Source organism: Papaver somniferum, unplaced genomic scaffold (assembly GCF_003573695.1).
Source record: "Papaver somniferum cultivar HN1 unplaced genomic scaffold, ASM357369v1 unplaced-scaffold_107, whole genome shotgun sequence".
Taxonomy (NCBI): Eukaryota; Viridiplantae; Streptophyta; class Magnoliopsida; order Ranunculales; family Papaveraceae; genus Papaver; species Papaver somniferum.
In genome coordinates, this window is record NW_020619603.1 from 855,726 (window position 1) to 875,446 (window position 19,721).

The window sequence follows — 19,721 nt, forward strand, 5'->3', positions numbered from 1 at the left end:
GCGGAAATTGAAATAACACAGACACCATAAATTTTGTTAACGAGGAAACCGCAAATGCAGAAAAACCCCGGGACCTAGTCCAGATTGAATACACATTGTATTAAGCCGCTACAGACACTAGCCTATTCCAAGATAACTTCGGACTGGACTATAGTTGAACCCCCAATCAGTCTCCCACTGATCCAAGGTACAGTTGTACTCCCTACGCCTCTGATCCCAGCAGGATACTGCGCACTTGATTCCCTTAGCTGATCTCACCCACAACTAAGAGTTGCTACGACCCAAAATCGCAGGCTTTAACAATAAACGAATCTGTCTCACACAGACAAGTCTATCAAAGGATCAATCTGTCTCCCACAGAAAAATCCTAAAGTTTTTGTTCCGTATTCTGATAATAATCAAGGTGAACATGAACCAATTGATAATCCGGTCTTATATTCTCGAAGAACAGTCTTGATTAATCAATCACCTCATAACAATCTTAATCGTATGGTAGCGTAACAAGATGTTGCGGAATCACAAACAATGAGACGAAGATGTTTGTGATTACTTTTTATATCTTTCCTATCGGAGAAATCAAACAATCTCAAGCCAATCAATATGATTGTACTGTTACGATAGAAGATGCAAGATCAGATCACACAACTACGATAAAAGTAGTATCGGTCTGGTTTCACAATTCCAATGAAGTCTTTAAGTCATTAACCTGGTTTTAGAAGAATAAAACCAAAGGTTAAAGGAGAATCGACTCTAGGACGCAAACTAGTATCACACGTAAGGTGTGGGGATTAGTTTTGCAGAGTTGCTAGATGTCCCCTTATATAGCCTTTCAAATCAGGGTTTTGCCTTAGTTACAAAGAGATCAATATCCAACCGTTAGATGAAAACCTGATTTAGATTCAAGCTAATATTTCTCAACCGTTAGATCGAAAACTTAGCTTGTTATACACAAATGACTGTACGCTTCTAGGTTTGTTAACCACACCCAAACGTGTACATTGTTGGTTCAACAATAGGTTACCAAAAGGGTTAACCATATGAGCGTTCCATACCAACCATGTTCTTCTTCACTATAACTAGTTCAAATGACTCAAATGAACTAGTTAAGAGAGTTGTTCAATTGCAAAGAAATATTATGTAACTACATAAGACACAATTGAAGCAAAGATGATTTGATTCACTTGAATCGGCTCATGAACTTTAATAGCCACGGTTTGCAAATGCATTCCTTAGTCTTTTAAGATTAAGTTCAGAAATCATCTTTAGATATATAACCTTCTCAATTTCGCAGAGTAGGTTCGCGGAATTAAGGCACCGGATAGAGTTTACAAACTCCAGCAGAAATTCTCGGGTTTGAGAACTTCGCCGGTCCGCGGACTTGGCTCACGCAAGTAGTTTGTCAACTCCAGCGGAAATTCTCGGGTTTGAGAACTTCGACAGTTTACGTACTGAGTTCGCGAACTTGGCACTTGCCATACTTCCGGTTCTCTTGATCAACAAAGTTCGAAAACTTCGATTCAAGGAATCCATGGTTATGTAATCTAAACTCGCATTCCAATCATTGAAACATTCTTAGAGGACGTTATATAGTTGTTACACTATTTCTCGTCAAAGCAATTTTCAAAGTGATTGAAGCATATCATGACTTTCGTCACTAGGTAAAGATAAACTTGGTTGAAGCGAAATGCTTACATATTTCGAGATATAGATAGGCGAGGTATACTCGGATCGAAATACCAAATGTGTATAATCTAGTCTATATATATAGCATACGACTTTTGTCTCAAAGAGTTGGAGATAGAATAGATAGACTTTTGAGTGACAGATAAGTTCAAGTCTCCACATACCTTTTTGTCGAGAAGTTCCACCGGTTCCTTGAGTAGATCTTCGATAAGAGACTAGAAATCCTTAAGCTCAACTACACTTACTATCCTAGTCTGAGACTTAGCTATAAGAGACTAAAAATCAAGACTTATAGTTTTGATCACTAACATTGACAAACATGCTTGAGATAGCAACGCATGCGAGTTTGACCGAGCAGTGCTCTAACAGACTCCAAAACCGGGGAATCTATATATGGACAACTAAGACAAGATTTAAACAAGCACATTTGGGCTTTAAAAGGAGCAACAGACGATGCGCGGGGACGAAGCAGAAGGATAGGGAGGGGGAAAGGGAGATAAATGTTATTTTCAATTTAATGTTATTTTCAATCCCTGTGATATTGTTGTTTACTTTAATTTCACCATAACCGATCATCACTACACTCAGGGCTATTATCTAGCAGACGGAATCTATCCAGAATGGTCAACTATGGTTCAAGCTTATAATCAGGTAGGTTTTGGGCCGACGTCTTCGAAGGATATGAAGTACTTTAACACCCAACAAATGAAATGCAGAAAGGGTGTTGAACGCGCTTTTGGCATTCTGAAAAGGAGCTGGGCCGACACGCTTTTTTGATATTCAAGAAATGAAAAAAATTAAGCTGACTTGTATCATTCTGCATAACATGGTCATTGAAGAAACAAGGCGTGACCCAACCTGGACTAGTTTTCCAGATGAATATTTGAGGCCGAATCTTGTGGTAGAGCATGGGTGCCCGACAAGATAATATAGACTCGCCACCCAATATTTCGCTTATCAATCTATATGTACAAACTCGAATATACTTTCAAGAGAATCAACAAGACTCAATCAATTAAAAGTATATCAACGAGTTTATATATATCTCTCTCTTGATTTGATTTACTCAAGCATATCCTGCGAGTTCTAATCAAATACAAGGAAAGACTTGGACGGTACCAAAGACCAATGTCCAAGGATCAATGAATGATAATCAACAACCAAAGTTTGGATTAATCTAATTGATGATCTAAACGCACAACCTGTATTATTTCAATTATAAAGATACTCGGTCTAGTATCTTCTTACAGTCATTTTTGTTTGATTCTAGAACTTAATGTACTCTATAAAAACAAATGCACTGAATTGCATATGACTCAGGTGTCTATTGGCGGGGTCGATCAAGTCCTTCAACCAACTTTCTCTGACCAATTGCAGACCTTGCATAAGACCATAACAGCTCTTGCTGCTCTGCCTAAACAAGAGCAATCAGAAGAGGAGCATATTCCTAAAGAAGAGCAATCAGGAGAAGAACATGCTTTTGAAGAAGAGCAAACAGAAGAGCGTCATGCTTTTGAAGAAGAGCAACCAGAAGAGCGTCATGCTTTTGAAGAAGAGCAAACAGAAGAGCATCCTGCTTTTCAAGAAGAGCAACCAGAAGAGGAGCATGTTCTTAAAGAAGAAGAACCAGACGAGGAGCATGTTCTTATAAATGCCCATTCCTACAAGGCCATGAGAAAGCTGATTGCCCAAGTTTTGCTGCCACCTTATGGAAGACCGCCTTCGAAGGGAACTGTGAAACGTGGTTTCAAGGTCACAACAGGTAAGAATGTACCACTTTTATATAATTTTGTTGACAGACTTTTAGAAACCCGTGCAAAACATACTAATCATTCTCGTTAGAGAATAATTTTTTTTGAACTAATTTTCAACTAGAAATTTGTTGAGTTTAAGCTTTCATATGTTGTTGTTGCAGTTTTAAGGTTGTATGTGCTTTTTGGGAGTCGCCAAGTTCTGATGTGAAAGATCTAGTTAATGCTGAGCTGGAGGGCTTGATAAATCCTGAAACGGTATTGTACTCAACATCCAGTGAGGAGGATGAAGCACAAGGGTAGAGTTTGATATAAAACCTCAAGAACAGACAAGAGTATTCTTGTTGTTCTCTTTTTGTAAATAAAAAAAAATGTCTTTTGTAAAGGTAAAATCAGTTGTTATCTTACCTAGAGAGTTTAGACAAGAGCCGTCAATGCTTCATGATGTCTGAAGCCTTGTTATGTCATGCTGGGTTTTGATTTCCATTTAACTGGAATTGCATTTCTAGTCATTGCACAAAATCAGATCTACAAAAAAATGAAAAGGAAACTTTAAATACTTGCAACTTATCAAGTGCTTTCTTGTTACTCTTCCGAGTATTATTTTCCAGAAGCATACATTTTTCTTACTGTATTCTTTGAAGTAGGAATTACCAATAGGTACTATTAGAGTGGTCTTAGTTAGTGGCAGGTCCACCCACTAAAGCTCAGTAATTGGAGGTCCATAATAAAAAGAAAACAACAAAATTGGACCTAAAACTTTATCCCTGGTCTTGTACACGTGTGGAACATATGAGGACATATTTTTAAATACCGAAAACACCCTTAAGTATATAAAAGCAGTAACCAAATCCATTTTTTCTTCAATTTCTCGATCTATTCTTTTTCTTCTTCATTTTCTCATATGTGCTTTGGTGAAGAGCTCCGGCTATGAAGATCTCCTGAGGTATCTTGTAAGTTGATTTACCTATATTGATCTTTAATTATTTTAAGTTTCTTCTTGATTTTATCTTAATCTGAGATCCAAATCTCTTGATTTCATGGAGAAAAATTCAAAATTCAGATTTTAGGGTTCCGAAAAGAGGAATTGAATTCTTTTTTTTTTTGTGTTTATGATCTTCATGCTTGATTCGTTAATTTTTTACTTCAATTTTGGTAAAAATCCTTCAGATCTAGATAGAAAGTCATGTTTTATGTTCATTTCATTAGTAGATCTGATGTTTTAATTCCATTTTGTTGGTCTTTGGTTTGTTTTTAGTTTGCTTTTGTGTATTAATCATCAATACGTATATGATGTACTGGTGGTTTTTGATGAAAATAGTCCAGATCTAGTTATAAAATCATGTTTTACGTTCGTTTCGTTTGTAGATCTGGTATTTTAGTTTCATTTTGGTGGGTTTTGGTTTGGTTTCAGTTTGGTTTTGTGTATTAACCATCAGTACGTATATGACGTACCGATTTTTCTGTGTTTACAATGCTTCTAGTCCGCGACTCAGCTATTTGAGATTTATTTTTGTGAATTTTCTATATTGTTTCCAACACCAACAATTGCTTACCTTCTTCTTCCCTGTCCAAATCACTTCTTTTCCTTTACAACTACCCATCAACAATCAACCAACAACAAAACCCCTAAAACTGCCTTATGGCCTTGGTTCCGTTAAATTTGGGAAATCAAGATTGTTTAACTTAATCCCGTGTGTATTTTCTTTTGACAATGGATGATTGTTTGAGAATGAAGTGATGTACACTGAGTGTAAGAATGAAGTGATGTAAACTGAATGTAAGAATGCTTCCAATTTTATATTTTTGCCCCACTATTTAAACATCTGTTAGCCAGTTAGGGTTTACTGCTCTCTTTCTATTTCCATCCCTCCCTTTATGTTCTCCGCCGCCATTGAAAAGACCACCATCACTCCAAAATGTCATGATCATCAGAAGAAAGAAGAAGATCGCATAATATTTATCCCCTCAAAATGTAAGTAGTATTGGATCTTACTCTTCTTAATTTCATTTTTATTTTTTTCTCGTATAATAATTCTTTGGAAAAAATTTCGTATTATTTGGACAGAAATAAGGTCGACAATGGCAGAGATGAGATGAACGAGTGAGTCGGTGGTTTTCCTTGACTCATATCAATTCCCTCGTCAAGAGTTTGAGTTGAAAAAAGCGAATCAAAGAGCAGAAACTTTGCCCTAATTTCTCTCCGTTGATGTAAGTTTGATTTCCTTTTTAGTTTTTTACCCTTTTCAATTACCAACCCTTAGTTATAATGACAAACGATTAGCTCAATTGAAAGAGTAGTTCGAGTGGGAGGTACATAATTCACTCATCCAGCTTTAATTTTCCCCAAATGTGGAATGCAGCTTCCCCTTTATGTTAGTTACTCCAAGAATTGAATTTCAGTTCAATAAGTCAATTAGTATTCAAAAATCTCAAATGTAACATTGTCTTTTTTTTTTTTTTTTTTTTTTATTTATTCTATTTTTATGAATGCTGTGTAATGTGATATCAGGCTACAAAATGAAACTATGCAGGTCAAATCCTAGAGGGGTTTATGCAATATGAGTATGTGATGAAGTGTGACTATGTCTATTATGTTGCCTTGATATTTGAAGGTAGAGTAGAGTCTAAAATGCGTTCTATTTGTGATTCCAAGTTTGATGAAACTACTGCTACCATAACTTTCAAGAATGGCGGCTATTGCCATTATATTGATTTATTTTCTTACTTTTAAATAGATGCTTTCTCTTGCATTGATTGCTTGCATGTTTATGTTTTTATGGCCGGTACTTCATTTTGCAATTAGCCAATTAGTCCACATGCTCCTAATATATGAACTTTAGTTTAGGATATTATTTGTTTGTTCCCAACTTGTTTGAGTAGACACGGATAATTAGTGATTCATGGACTATTTTTATGTTCGAGAATTAGTGATTCACTGATTATATGTATCTTCGCTTTCTTGAATACCCGTTCTTTTACGGTCTTCTTAAGCGATCTGTGGATGTCATAGATTAGAGGAGGAACTACTAGCTCTCAAACTGGTACAATGAGAAGTAAGAAGTTGAGTGACCTATAATCTGGCTTGGACCCAACATTGCCAAGGACCTTATAAATGTGTACTGTGACACAAAATTTAGTTCAATATTTACCAGTTTTGACCACCAAATTTTGCATCATCACATTAGTACTTCCAAAATTTGCTTCGTGAATCAAAACATGCCTCACAATCGATTTCTTTGTTACAATAGTTCCAAAATTTATCACGTGGTTCATAATCTGATTCTTGACTCAAAATATACGTTGTGAATGATCTATAATGTAACATTTTAACTTAAAAAATGCTTTTGGGAACAAATCTGGAAACCTGCTCAACATTTTTTCTATCCTAGTGAAGTAACCAAAGTGTAATTAGCCTTTTCACTGTCTACTCGTAGTTAAAGCCCTGTGTTAGGGTTTGTATTACTTATCATTTTTAGTTTCTTACTGCCTCTTCCTCTTTTGCTCTGTTGTACGCTGTCTCAGAAAAACCACCACTGATCATGAGCTCTGATGTTGTTGACGTCAACATCAACAAGAAGATATCACACAATGATTTCTTCTCTCCAACGTAAGTAGTGCATCTGATTTCTCTGCATTTCATTTCTCTTAAAATTAATAAAAATCGTTTTTGTTTTTCTCATATAGTTATTCTCCTGAAAAAAATCTTTTTTTTTTTTGGTAGAAATAGAGGGGGAAATGAACAATTTGCGGCCATGGAACCTACTCAATGCATCATCATTGGTTAACCATGCAGCGGCCATGGAACCTCTCCTTCTTTCTTGATGTAAGTTTAATTTCCTTGTTTCCTTTTTACAGTTACTCCCTCACTCACTTAACACGTATAATTTGCGGATGGAGGATTCCGTCTCATGTCTGGAGATTTTTTAATTCTTAGCAGCACCTTCCTCAAGTGTAGGAGAAAGCTTTCATGAGCTAGACTTAGAGACATAGAGCAGAATAAAAAATTGTTGTGGATGTAAAGGACTTGTTCTCTGATGTAAGCTTGGTTTCTTGTTTCTTTTTTCCCTCAATTACCAACCCTTAGTTGTCGATAGCAACCATATCTAACTTAATATAATGTTTTTGTCAATAGAGGATCCCATCTGAAATATCCTAAGACTTTGAATCTTGTAGGAGAAAGCTTGCACGAGCTTGACTAAAGAGGATTACAGCAGAATAATAAATTATAATGGATTTTAAAAAGACTCGTTCTGTCAATTGCATGCAGATGCCTTAGAAGATGGCTATTTTTGGACCGAAGTTTTGCCTCTAATTCAGAAGGGTTCCAAATGGTTAGGTTAGAGACTGTTTCAAGGAATTTAAATTGGTCATTGTCGCAAAACAAAAAAGCTAAGAAAAATCAAATATCCCGACTATTGATAAATGTGGGATGATGATTTTGTGCTGCTTACATCTGCTGATAAAAGAACTAGTCAGTTTTCTGGTGGTAATTTAGTTTCAAGTCCATATTTCATTTACATGATCAATTATAATGAAAAAGTGAACTCTTCATCATTCTCTGAATATAGGATGATGCATAAAATATTTTAGTTTTACTTGGTATGAAGTTTTGAAGCAATCAATTAATAACCAAAAGATAGATTAGGTAGACTATGTAACATATGCTCCCTAGTGAAAGAATAGCAGAACCTGTAGAATTTTACCCTTTGATATTTTTTTTCCACTGTTACCAGAATCAAGTGATTCTGCTGAACTGGATAATTTGTGAAAGAACAACAGAACTAGTTAGTTAGATCCTCAGTGAAACCATCTTTGAGTCTCGCGGAAATTTACTGATGGTAACTATAGGAAGAAAAGAAATTCGTGAAAGTGGTCAAAAATTAGTCAACATTGTACACTGTGCTGTACATTTCTTAGTATGTTTAGGTACATATTTAAGGAACATCGAAAGCTGATTCAAAAATTAATCTAAGTGTAAATTTGTGATAATATTCTTGTTTCTTGCATCTCTGAATGAGTATCATGTTTTCAGTTGCTAGTCATTTGTTTTCAACAATACATGCTCGCCTTGTGTATCGTAGTACAATGATTAAAAGTACGGTTTTGATGAGTTTGTGCTTCTTATTTGTTGGTAAAAATCTAGTAATTCTTCTAGTTGTGTATGTTTAGTATTTGATATCTTTCAAGACTTTCGGTATTTCTATAATTTGTTGTCATTCTTACATTTTTTACCAAATTATCAATTTTGAAGTTAAATACCTTCTTTCTACAAGTATGATTTTGAGCCATGTAAATTATGTGCTTTGCTGAATGTTGAGCATATAAAAAATTTAACTTGAAACAGAGATGCGTGAATATTCTTAAAGAATCGTCTGTTGACATTGCATGAAATCGCCACTAGTACTAATTTTGCTTCGTTTAATGATGTTTTGTTCAGGAGGGGACAGTTCAAATGCTTACTCTAGTGCTGCTGTCTTGAACAATCATGAAAATCTTTGTAGATGTTATATCTGGACAGACCTATTTATGTATATTTGTTTAAAAAACACAGCGAATCCAAAACATTTAAGGACGGAAACCAAAGATTGAGCAAATCCAGCTTGAAACATTCCTCAAAGGCAGACAGTTTGCAACAGTCTTGCTACTGCAGCAGCTGTGCCTGGGTCTTCCACAACAACTCCTTGGTAGGCAGGTTGCACTTCCTCCTTGTAATTGGACAGTACTCAGAGTATAAGTACTACTTCTATAACAGTGTAACAAGTGTGAGCCAGGTAACATTTTCTTTATTATTCTCTTTGCCTTATTATATTAATTTTCATAGTATGTTTTATGATATGGTTTTGCACCTCCTAACTTGTGGAAATGATCTTATGTCTCTGAATGTGCATCTATTGTAGTGGGAGACGCCGGAGGAGTTAACCTTATTTGAGCAACACCAGCAGCAAAAATGACCCACCCACAAAATCCTTCAGTTCAACAGTTTCTGTCTCAGGTCCTATCTACCTGACAAGGCCCTCGGTCACAACAAAGTCGGATTCAATTGCGGAGATGCGTCACAACTTTCTTGTTGGTCATCAAAATGCTCAGGTAAATCCTGAGACTTGTTGCATCTTACTATTGGCCTTGGCGATCTCACCAAGTCTGAAATGTTCCATGTTAGAAGATTTGGGTGTTAGTTGATTGTTCCAAGTATCTTGCAGCATGGGACTGGATTTCAGTTGCTGACCCTGCTCATTTCCACCAGGTATACGATGCTAACTTATTGAAGAAAACACTAGTTTACGGCATCATGTTTCAGTTTCTTTGTTCTTTACCATCCACCTAAAACCAAAATGGAAAGAGTAAAAGACTGATGGTTTGCTTTATCTTTATATTTCTTCAACTTGCAGGGTCTTCAGGCACAGGAGTGGGCACGGAAGAACAAACCTTCAGGTTCAGCCTTTAATGTTTTGCTTACCAAAGTTTCATTTCCACTTACAGGACCATAATATCGAACCAATATGCCAGCTAAGGCTTAAGTACTTAATGATAGAAGGTCTATGCCACATGATGGAAATGAGTGGTACAAAGATGGTTAATGCGGCGAAATTTATGGTAGAGAATGCATGCTAACAAAAGGAGAAGTCTGAAGGGTGAAAGTTAGTGCTGTGATGTGCTCGTCTGATGTTATATGCAAGCGCAATGTTGTTCACCTTTTGATTCTCAAAAAAGTTGAAATCTGTAATAATTATTTAATTTTGGCCCGTTGGGTTTTTTGCGTGTGTAATATTCTCACTGTCATGGGTAATATAAGCTCCTTTAGTTTTCATAGTGATGCAAGTCGAGAGCTGTTGCATTGTTGATATTACCAGAGGGAGGCTCAAAGCCAATTGGGAAGGTTATACACGGGACAATTAATTGCCACTGTATTGATTGGGAAGGTCTGTTGATATTATATTTGAAGAAGCTTTTTCTTTTCTTTTTGTGCGCACAATTTTCCATTGTAGTTTTTAGATTTCTTGCTCTTAAGTATTGATTTCTGAACAAGCTCCAGCAGCTCTCCAAGAAGCTTCAGAGGATAAGGATTAATGGCAAACTGTAACTAGAGTCATGACTTCAAATTTATATCAACAGAGGTTAATAGCAGTGTTGATAAGTGATATCAACCAACAGGCTAGAGCTGGCCATCCTAATTCCATTGTCTTAACAAAACCGCTATAACGATAGATGCCTCTTTTTCTCTTTTTCATAGTCTCTGAATTCCTTTATCAGGCCTTTGGTTAGGTGCCTCAATGATTCCTCCGAAATCAACCCCGACTGTTTCCCGGTTTCCTTCCGTTTCTGTTAAATAAATAGTATATCAATCAAGTCACATACGATTAACTAACATCGAGTTAAACCAGAAAGCGCACACCGCCAAGTTCAGTTTTCACCTCAATAAAACGAACAGCACGAATTTGTTCAACCGTCTGGCGCCTCGGAGCAGCGGCCTCTAATTCCCTTTCTCTCTGTCTCTCATCGCGTGCAATCTTCCAGTCTTCAATCTGGCGCTTTATAGATAGCTTGTCTTCCTCCGAAGTAGCACGCCTTAATGCCACCATCAAACGCGGCCACCTCGAATAGAATTCGAGATCCCTGGTACCGAACGGATTGATATGCGTCTGCAAAAAGAATAATAATATTATAAACCAAATTACAATTAGATATTTAAAGCTGTTAACTTGGTAGATCACTGAATCCACAGTATAACAAAAACCTTGTAGTAAGATTCCAAGTTAGCAGGCACACAGAGATCAATAGCTCGAGTACGCTCATAAGTATCAACCACGCCATGCCAAATACGGTCAGGTGGTTCTGGACCTCTCATTATGGGGTTGAAGAAGCGAGGAACCTCAACTTGTTCATATACATGCATGAAAATGGTATCACGCTTGCGAATTTTATGCTTAAATGTGCATTTTGCAATCCCTTAGTCCACGAGTAAGACTTTTCCCTGCAGGCTGCCCGTTAAAGAATACAATCAGAAACAAACAAAACTAGCAAAGAAATTGCTGCTTCGAACACAATATACAACAGAAGGATCCAAAATAAGAGCATACAGTTTGGAGGTTTAGGCATTCACTCAGGGTAATAGTTATTGGTTATTTTAACACATTAATGAAGGTCTCGAACTCTAAAACACAACTATGTGAACAAACTACTGTAGACCACACAGAAATAGTCAAAGGAATTTCGTGGGTTCATAAATTTCGCTAGCTTAACAGTAAACACAATTTAGATGCACATTAGAGAAGATAAATACGAACACTTGCCACACTAACCTTATCAACCATCCCAGATATTCCTCGTGCAGTCTGAATTTTTGCATCCTTGAAATTAGCAATTTCGAGATCCGATGTGAACATATCCTTTATAAGAGCAGTTTTCTTGAATATCTTATATGGAGTTCCTATCCGCTTGCGCTTCTTCACCATCTTCATTTCATGGTTAAATTCTTGCACAGAAGCCTTAGCAAATCCGAAATGCAGTCTGGAATCCAATTACAATGTAATCAGCAAATAAAATAAAAATCCAGGGAATAATTGAACGATAACATTCTTATCAAGGAATTATCAAGGAGTATAAAATAATTACAACACTTTTTACGTTAACCAAAATCGAATTATATGGTATTAACTTAAAAAAAAATACATCAGACCTTGTTATCTGCCAGACTTTGTACAACAGCAAGTTCAGTACCGGCAGGTGCAAGAGGGCCCCAAAACGTTGCAAGACAGGGCATGTCTTCCAGGGTGTATTTGAGCACTCGATTTCTACCATGGCAATCTTCCAGCATATAAATTGGCCTTGTCTGGTACCGCCTCCAACCAACTGAAACAATGATAGGGTCCTTTGACTTCAATAACTTCATATGCCAACTATGTGGCTCAAGTTTCACCTAGAAGAGAAAACAGTATTCATAAGGGCTTACAGTAGTGAACAGACATAAAGTGTCCCAAAAATACTTTACTATCAAATATTGAAGTAAAATAACCTGCATATATCCAACTTTTGCTTCCTCAAGAGTGATGCCTCCAACAAGAATAGGCTGACAGGGATCATGATTTTTAACCATCTCAAATGGAACGTCATGGAACTCAAACCTTAAATAAGTCCCTGCTCTGAAGCACTCGATCTGCATGTTAGAAAGCTCGTCAAAATCGCTGACCTCGTCTGTGTTTGTCTGCTTCCAAATAAAAGTAGTTAAACAGGGGAAAAGAGGATGAGTAACTAGAGAACCAAAGACTGGATAATTTGAACAAATAACAAGGTTAAGAAACAAATACAAATACCTAATTGCAAGAGGCAATAGGCTAACGTCTTAATAAACATAAATAGAAAGTTAGAAACCCTTCGGATTATTCTATAAGACTAGCAAAATTAACATAAAACAATGAAGGAAAGAGAAGTGATGCAATCACTGTAATGACATGAACAGGTTCTCCATTCACAAAAAGTGGTTAAGAATGAAGATCCACAAAGAAGCCATATCAGCCTCCTATTTCAGGAAATCTTGTTTTTCCACATAATGCGGTAGATATATGCAAACCATTTCTTGACTGATCTAATAAAAATCTACAAAGGAATCACAAGAGCATGAAGTATAGCCATAAAGGGCCTCGAATTCCCGGCGAACTACCTTTTTACAAAATGCAGTATTAATCCCACCAAAAAAAAATAAAAATATGAAGATTATCAGTCGCCTTTCTAGAGACTAGAAATTAGGTATGAAGAATAATTTTATTACAAGCAAAGGTTGAAATCTAGAATAAAAACAGTGGGTACCTTCAAATTATCGGTACCAACAGACGGCAACGCGAAAGGATCAGTTAAGCTTGTAACGCTAGCTAAAGGAAAATCACCAACACCAGCAATATGCACCTGACATCATAACACATTAAGTCAGTTCGTACGTGGAAGGAAAAAATAAACAACTACACGCTAGATATGAAGACGTATATAGTTCATTAGATAGAGAAACGTTTAAGATAAAGAATATATCAGGCAGAACTAGGAGCAATAGTTCAAGCAGGAGTACGCTATGACGAACCAAAAAGTTATATTCACAGAAGCAGTTTCTACTTTCTGGAAGTGATGGAATAACAAACAAGTCACTCAACAGGTAACCTGGCCTGAAAAAGAAGTACCTTAGATCCATTCTCGATGTCACATCCTCGAAGGTATCCTTCCAACATAATGTCTCTTGGGCATTCTTTATCCATTTGCACTTTCTCAAGAGGAGTGACATCTTCAAAAAGATCTACCAGCATATAAGGACGTGCAGCTCGCCATGACAAAGGATGGAATTCCATTGTCGATAAGAAGCTTGCCAGCTCGCTAATTTCGTGCTCCAAATACCTGTTAACCACCATCAGCTGAGTAAGAGTTTTTCCTTTAATGCACTGTTTTTCTCCTTCGGGTGAGTCCCTTGGGTTACAAATTGGCTTTTCCATTGAAGAAAAAAACTAATAAGATAGGAGGACGAAACTTACATCGCATTATGACGACCGGATAAGCAGAACGCTTTTGCTCCATTGTGTATGTTAGTCTGGAACTGGTCCAAGAGGTTTTGCCGAGTCTTTGCTAGCACATCTTCATCCTTGAAGCTATCAAGATATGTAAGCACCCCCATAACCTTGGGCATGCCGTGAACTTTTAAGAGTTCGAGGAACTCGAATGTTTCCTGAAATCAACAGAAACATATTCATAAGCAGCTTCCTACACTTGTACATCAAAAAAGTTAAGGGTATAAGGAACAAAGACAACTGCAGAAGAAGCTAGTGACATACCATTTCAAACCCATAACCCGCATCAATGAGGAACATCACAGCATCGGCATACTTTGCAGCATCAATCATGCCATTGACATTATTGGGACACTCCACAAACTGTATCCGCCTCTTGTCACCTAACAAAAAACATCTATTGGGGCCTGCCACATTTCTCCTGCTAAAGTGATCCTCTAAACACTTGATTAATAGGGTTTTTCCAACCTAAGAACAGAATTAGTAATGGAACCAAGTTAGAATTGCAAGCAATCATCAAATCAAACCAACTGAAGTACTAAATTAACCATAATTGGCTTCGGCTACAGTATAATAACCAGTAATTCACCTTGGGGGGTCCGTGAACAACAATTACATACGGAGGTCGTTCTTCTTCACTGGTATGATGAATAGAAGGTGGATGTGGACTGTTATGGTGATGATCATTAGTAAAACCCTACAATTAACACAAGTAGACAAATAAATTGAAATTAAGATCGAAAACCTAAAATCAAAAAGAGAAACAGAGTGTACCTACCTCATCACACTTCTTGTTCTTGTAGATCTTCACATATGACAAACCGTGTTTGACATATGTATCTTCTTCTTGTTGATTAAGAGATGAAGAAGCCATTTTCAATACCCTAACTGTCTCTCACACGGCGGTGGTGTAGACGTTTAGAATTGGGGGAGGAGATGAAATAGTTGTCAAAGTTTCGGTTTAGGTCTTTCATGATTTTTTTTTCTCTTTATAGGCCCTCTCCGTTTTTCTGGGGAGTACTTGGGATGCCCGTGGTTCGATTTGGCTTGATTTTGTATCAACCCAATAACCAAACCAATGTTTCAATAATTTATAAAGAGGATACCGGTATTACTTAAGGGTGATACCTTTCTATATAGGACAAGCAAGTGTTAACAGATCCTGATTGTTGGATCGTTCAATTGGTATCACCCACGCTAATAGTGGTATCCCCTTTATAAACCATGAATATTTCTTATGAAAAACCAAAAACCACCCTAGATTATGTTCGGTTTATACATTCAGGTGCAGGACTACAGCCAGGCTAAACCTGGCTTAAGTGTACCCCAGAAAAAATAAATAAATCTCAAATCACCTTTTTTTCACTACCTATTCCGATGGAGGTATAAAATTAAGTCTAAACTTATAGGCTTAAGCAAGCCCTCTACAATGGTCCAACTCAAAAGCCACCACTACGTTAGATTTCCAGTCCCTCCACTGTATACATAAGAAATCAAAACCGTTGCACCGATTTTCTGGTTTCTCAGTTTTTTCTGGTTGTTATTGTGTATTTGATTTTTAATTAGTAGAACTTAACATTTGATTATTAAGTTCAATTCATTTTAAGTGAACAAAATCATTATATTGAGAAAGAAATAAAGCAAAACACCAATAAAAGATATATATATATATAATTAAGATATTATAATCAAGGGAACATATACAAAAGGTACTTACCAAGACATCTAGAACGGTATGAAAACTTGGATCAATTTGAGAATGGATCTCATCTCTTGTAGTTTTATTAGAAGGAAATTCGCATAGAAGTTTACTTAAAGCAGAACAAATGTGAATTTTGTGAGGATCATTGGTGGATGACTGAGCAGAGTTGATGATGTCAAGTAAAGTTTGAGAAGCAAATTTTACACTGTACAAAGCTTTCTTATCGAGAGAAAGGGATTCCAATAAGAAAGAGGAAGATGAAGAAGGGGAAGCAGAAATAGAAGGAGAAGAAATAGTAAAATTCGCAGAGTTGGGAATATCCATATTATTTTGAATGGTATCGGTGCTTATATATAAGCAAAGGAGAGTTCACAAGGGTTGAAACAGTTTGAACAACATCAGGAACGAACGTAGAGGCATGAGTGGGGGTACCCTTTATACCTTGATCAGTAACGATTTTCTCTTCGGGAGGAAAAATTTCTTCGAGAGTAACAGAAACATTCGCATGAGTAGGAAAAACATTAGTTTGAACTGTCGTTTCGAAAGGAGATGGAGGAATGACGTCTGCGACGCCAAATTCAGGAATATAAATATTTGATTGAAGAGATGTGGACTTGCGAACTCTCTTAAGTTTCGGTCCTTTCGCTCCACCTATCTCAGAATCGGAATCCTGCGAAAACAACGCAGATAAGAAATGGAGGCAACAATATTGTTTGATAAAAATAGAATATTTCTTACTCAGTTGTTGTGCGAAGTCTTCCTCTTGAGAGATTCTTTTCCTTGATATCTGAAGAAGATTTAGGGTTGGAAACAGTTACTTTGAGGGCACTTGAAGAGGAAATTTTCCTACAAACAGTAGGGGAGTTAAGTTAATCATAAGATCAACAATCACGATTGAGATTAACAATTATGATTAATAATCATGGTCAATAGAAGAATGAGAGGTTGATTTTGATAGAATGCACAAACCTTGGATTTGGATCCATGAGAATAATGGTGATAAAGCAGCGGCAGCAGTAACAGATGAATCAGGGAAGTAGAAACCGAAAGATAAAATAGTCTCGAAGAAAAAGAAATATAAACAAAATCAAAATAGACGAAGAAGTTATTTCTCAAGGATAAATCAATAAATAGAAAAGAAAGATGACCGATTAGATACGGGTTGTATCGGCAAAAAGAAGAAGAATCGACACGTGCAGATAGAAAGGCTGGAATTACGGAAGAATGTAGGAAAAACAAAATATGAAGAAATAAACATGTGCGATAAGTTGGATCGAAAGTTTCTCACATCGCTCACTCTATAAAGAGAACGATATGAGAAGAGGCAAAATGTAGGAGTGAAACATCGCACATTCATTATGTATGTGAAATAAAGGTCATCTAATGTAAGCGAGTATCCTCGCATATAGTAAAAATAGGATGACGTATTCAATGATGTCAGCATAGTCACGAGTAAAAGTGTGATGATCTGTGCGAAAGTGTAAAGTATGCGAAGTTGAGCGAATGTACATGAGCGATTGTAACGCACGGTGATTCCGAAAATAGGGGATCTATTAGCTGTCATCCACTATGTATTACCCTATATAAAGGGAAAGAAACTGTGTAATGGAGGGATCTCTAGAGTGAGTGTTAGACAAGAAATTAGGAGAGAGAAAGTTTATTTGGAGAGCAAGAAAAGTCTTTGTATTATCTTGTATTCAACCTAAGATCTTGATGAATAAACAAATGATTTTTACCATAATTTCTTAAAGTGTTACTTAGTCTTGAATGGATGTGGTTGTAGGATTTCCTGCAACTACAATAGGTTGAGTAGTATAAGGCTATTTTGTTTAAATTTTGGGATGATAGTTTGGTGAATCGCATCTTTTACGTGTTTAGCTAGGGACTGTTTACATTTGAGAGCCACTAGTTTGTGTGTTAGCATACCGATCAATTTTTACACAATGAATTTCCGTTAAGTAGGTCACCTCCTTGAGCCTGTGTGTTCTCCAAAAATTAAGTGGTGATTTCCATCCTCCGCAAGGGCTTTGGCGAATGTTAATGCCTATTATTAACGGAGATGTCACTTAAGTGTGTTTTTCTAATTGTTGTTCATTTATGGAAATCCACCAAACACTTTATTAAGAGAGTTTTACTAACCTACAACATGCATACAACAGAAATTTGTTTTCAATAAACGGAATGTGTATTATTAGAAACTAGCAAGAAAATATTACAGAGAGGAGAGAGCTGAAGATGATACCATATGTACATAAATTAATTAGATAAGCCTATAGCTTGTAAATTCAACACAAATATGAAAGGGAACAACAAGTTACATGCACATCAAACCAAAAGTTGTAAATACACCCTAATTGTCTTCGACTTAGTAATTTACCTTGGGAGGTCCGTGAACAACCATAACATATGGAGGTCGTTCTTCTTCAATGGTAGGATCAACAGAAGGTGGATGAGGATCGTTCTGGTGATGCATGACCAGTAAAACCTTACAAGTAACACAAGTGACAGAAAACTAAAAGCAAAAAAATAAAAATAAAACGAAAAAGAGAGAGATGGAGAGTAAGTTCGGCCACAGCTGGTCAAGGTCATGGGACTCAAAGCCCAGATGTATGACACAATGGTAAGCTGGATATCTTTATAGGTCATGGTTACGACCTCGCCAAGCAAAAATAAGAAGATGAGCCAAAGAATTTTCATGTGTAGTAATCTCGTGTGTTAAGAATTTTCAACCCAATCCAAATTCAAATCTCTACATTTTCAAACTCTCCGGTCATTCTATAATGTGATTCCAAATTCCAAATCTCTATCATTCTATCATCATCAACCACACAAGAGTCTAATTATAATTCCAATCCAAAAATCATTTTCTGTAGTGTTTCAAAAGTATACTCCTGGATATGTTAAAAATAAAAACAACAACAGTGGTACAAGCTGTTCATTACACTAGAAATCACCATGACTGTTCTATAAATGAACATGACTACATCATAGACCAATTTCTGCATAATTCCTTACCAGACCGGTTCAACCTTGTCAGTTCATAGCTGCAGAATTCCAAATCTCTTCAAACCCAACCATAAAATCTAAAGACGTGGTAAAAGAAACTAAAATGACTTGAATAAGTACTTGCAACATAATAAGTTAATCTGAATACATTTCAGGCTTCTCAAACTTACCATCAAAAAATGAACAGATCATTCCAGAACTATCTGTTGGGATTATTAGTCCCACATTGTCTGGGTTATCTATGATCCTGCGGTTTATAATCCTTTGGGTCTCTCCCCTCATTGTCAATTGGTTTTGAGTTGGATGCCCGTATTCTATCATGGTATCAGAGCAGGCTATTTTGCAACGGATCATTTGACCGCGCCTTTATTCCGCGTCACCCGATTTATTGTCCACGTGTTAGACCCAACGAGGCTACACGTGAGGGGGCGTGTTGAGATTATTACTCCCACATTGTCTGGGTTATCTATGATCCTGCGGTTTATAATCCTTTGGTTTTGAGTTGGATGGCCTCTCCACTCATTGCCAATTGGTTTTGAGTTGGATGCCCGTATTCTATCACTATCCGAAGTAAACACAACCAGTATTTTTGTTAAACACCATCCCTAGCTAAGTTAATACAAGACATAGGCTGAGGAACTCTGTGATCACCAAAAAATCAGATATGATAATGAAGATTTTCACTCACTTTCACGTGCGGAGCTTATAAACCCATCTCAAGACACCCCTGATTACCTTACACGAATAACCATTTAAATCATCCTTCACCAGTGGACAGACCACTCGTGCACACTGAAACCCAATCTCAGCAGCATCTCTGCACAACCGAGTCGAAGAATACCATTGTTTGGAAGCAATTTTGAGAACCAAGTAGATGGTCACATCCAAACAAAGTATATTATAAACCATGTAAACTCAATGTTGTGTGGTTTAGCATCTGCTGTTTTTTGAAATGAAGGATTCTTGCGCCTCCATCTCCTCCACAAAATTCCCCACATTTGCAGTTACATAATGAGTAAAGAACCACTAAAA

At 36.7% G+C, this 19,721-nt stretch overlaps 1 protein-coding gene, 1 long non-coding RNA gene and 1 pseudogene across 5 annotated transcripts; 1 reads left to right on the top strand and 2 right to left on the bottom strand.

Moving 5' to 3' along the window:
• Nucleotides 1-5,286: 5,286 nt before the first annotated feature.
• Nucleotides 5,287-9,007, top strand: LOC113328220. 4 transcript variants are annotated; one of them, XR_003349309.1, is made up of 6 exons: nt 5,287-5,409; nt 5,503-5,645; nt 5,969-6,049; nt 6,960-7,044; nt 7,159-7,260; nt 8,875-9,007. It is a non-coding gene; the product is annotated as an uncharacterized LOC113328220 (long non-coding RNA). The 4 variants fall into 4 exon arrangements; XR_003349310.1 differs by lacking the exons at nt 5,969-6,049; nt 8,875-9,007 and adding exons at nt 7,375-7,473; nt 7,611-7,650; XR_003349308.1 differs by lacking the exon at nt 5,969-6,049.
• Nucleotides 9,008-10,448: 1,441 nt separating this feature from the next.
• Nucleotides 10,449-11,381, bottom strand: LOC113328219. Its single transcript, XM_026575321.1, has 3 exons — nt 11,173-11,381; nt 10,850-11,077; nt 10,449-10,757 (listed from the first exon to the last, which is right to left on the bottom strand). Exons 1-3 carry the CDS (start codon nt 11,329-11,331, stop codon nt 10,632-10,634), a joined length of 513 nt encoding a protein of 170 aa, XP_026431106.1. The 5' UTR covers nt 11,332-11,381; the 3' UTR covers nt 10,449-10,631.
• Nucleotides 11,363-14,948, bottom strand: LOC113328309 (annotated as a pseudogene).
• Between the last annotated feature and the right edge of the window lie 4,773 nt (nt 14,949-19,721).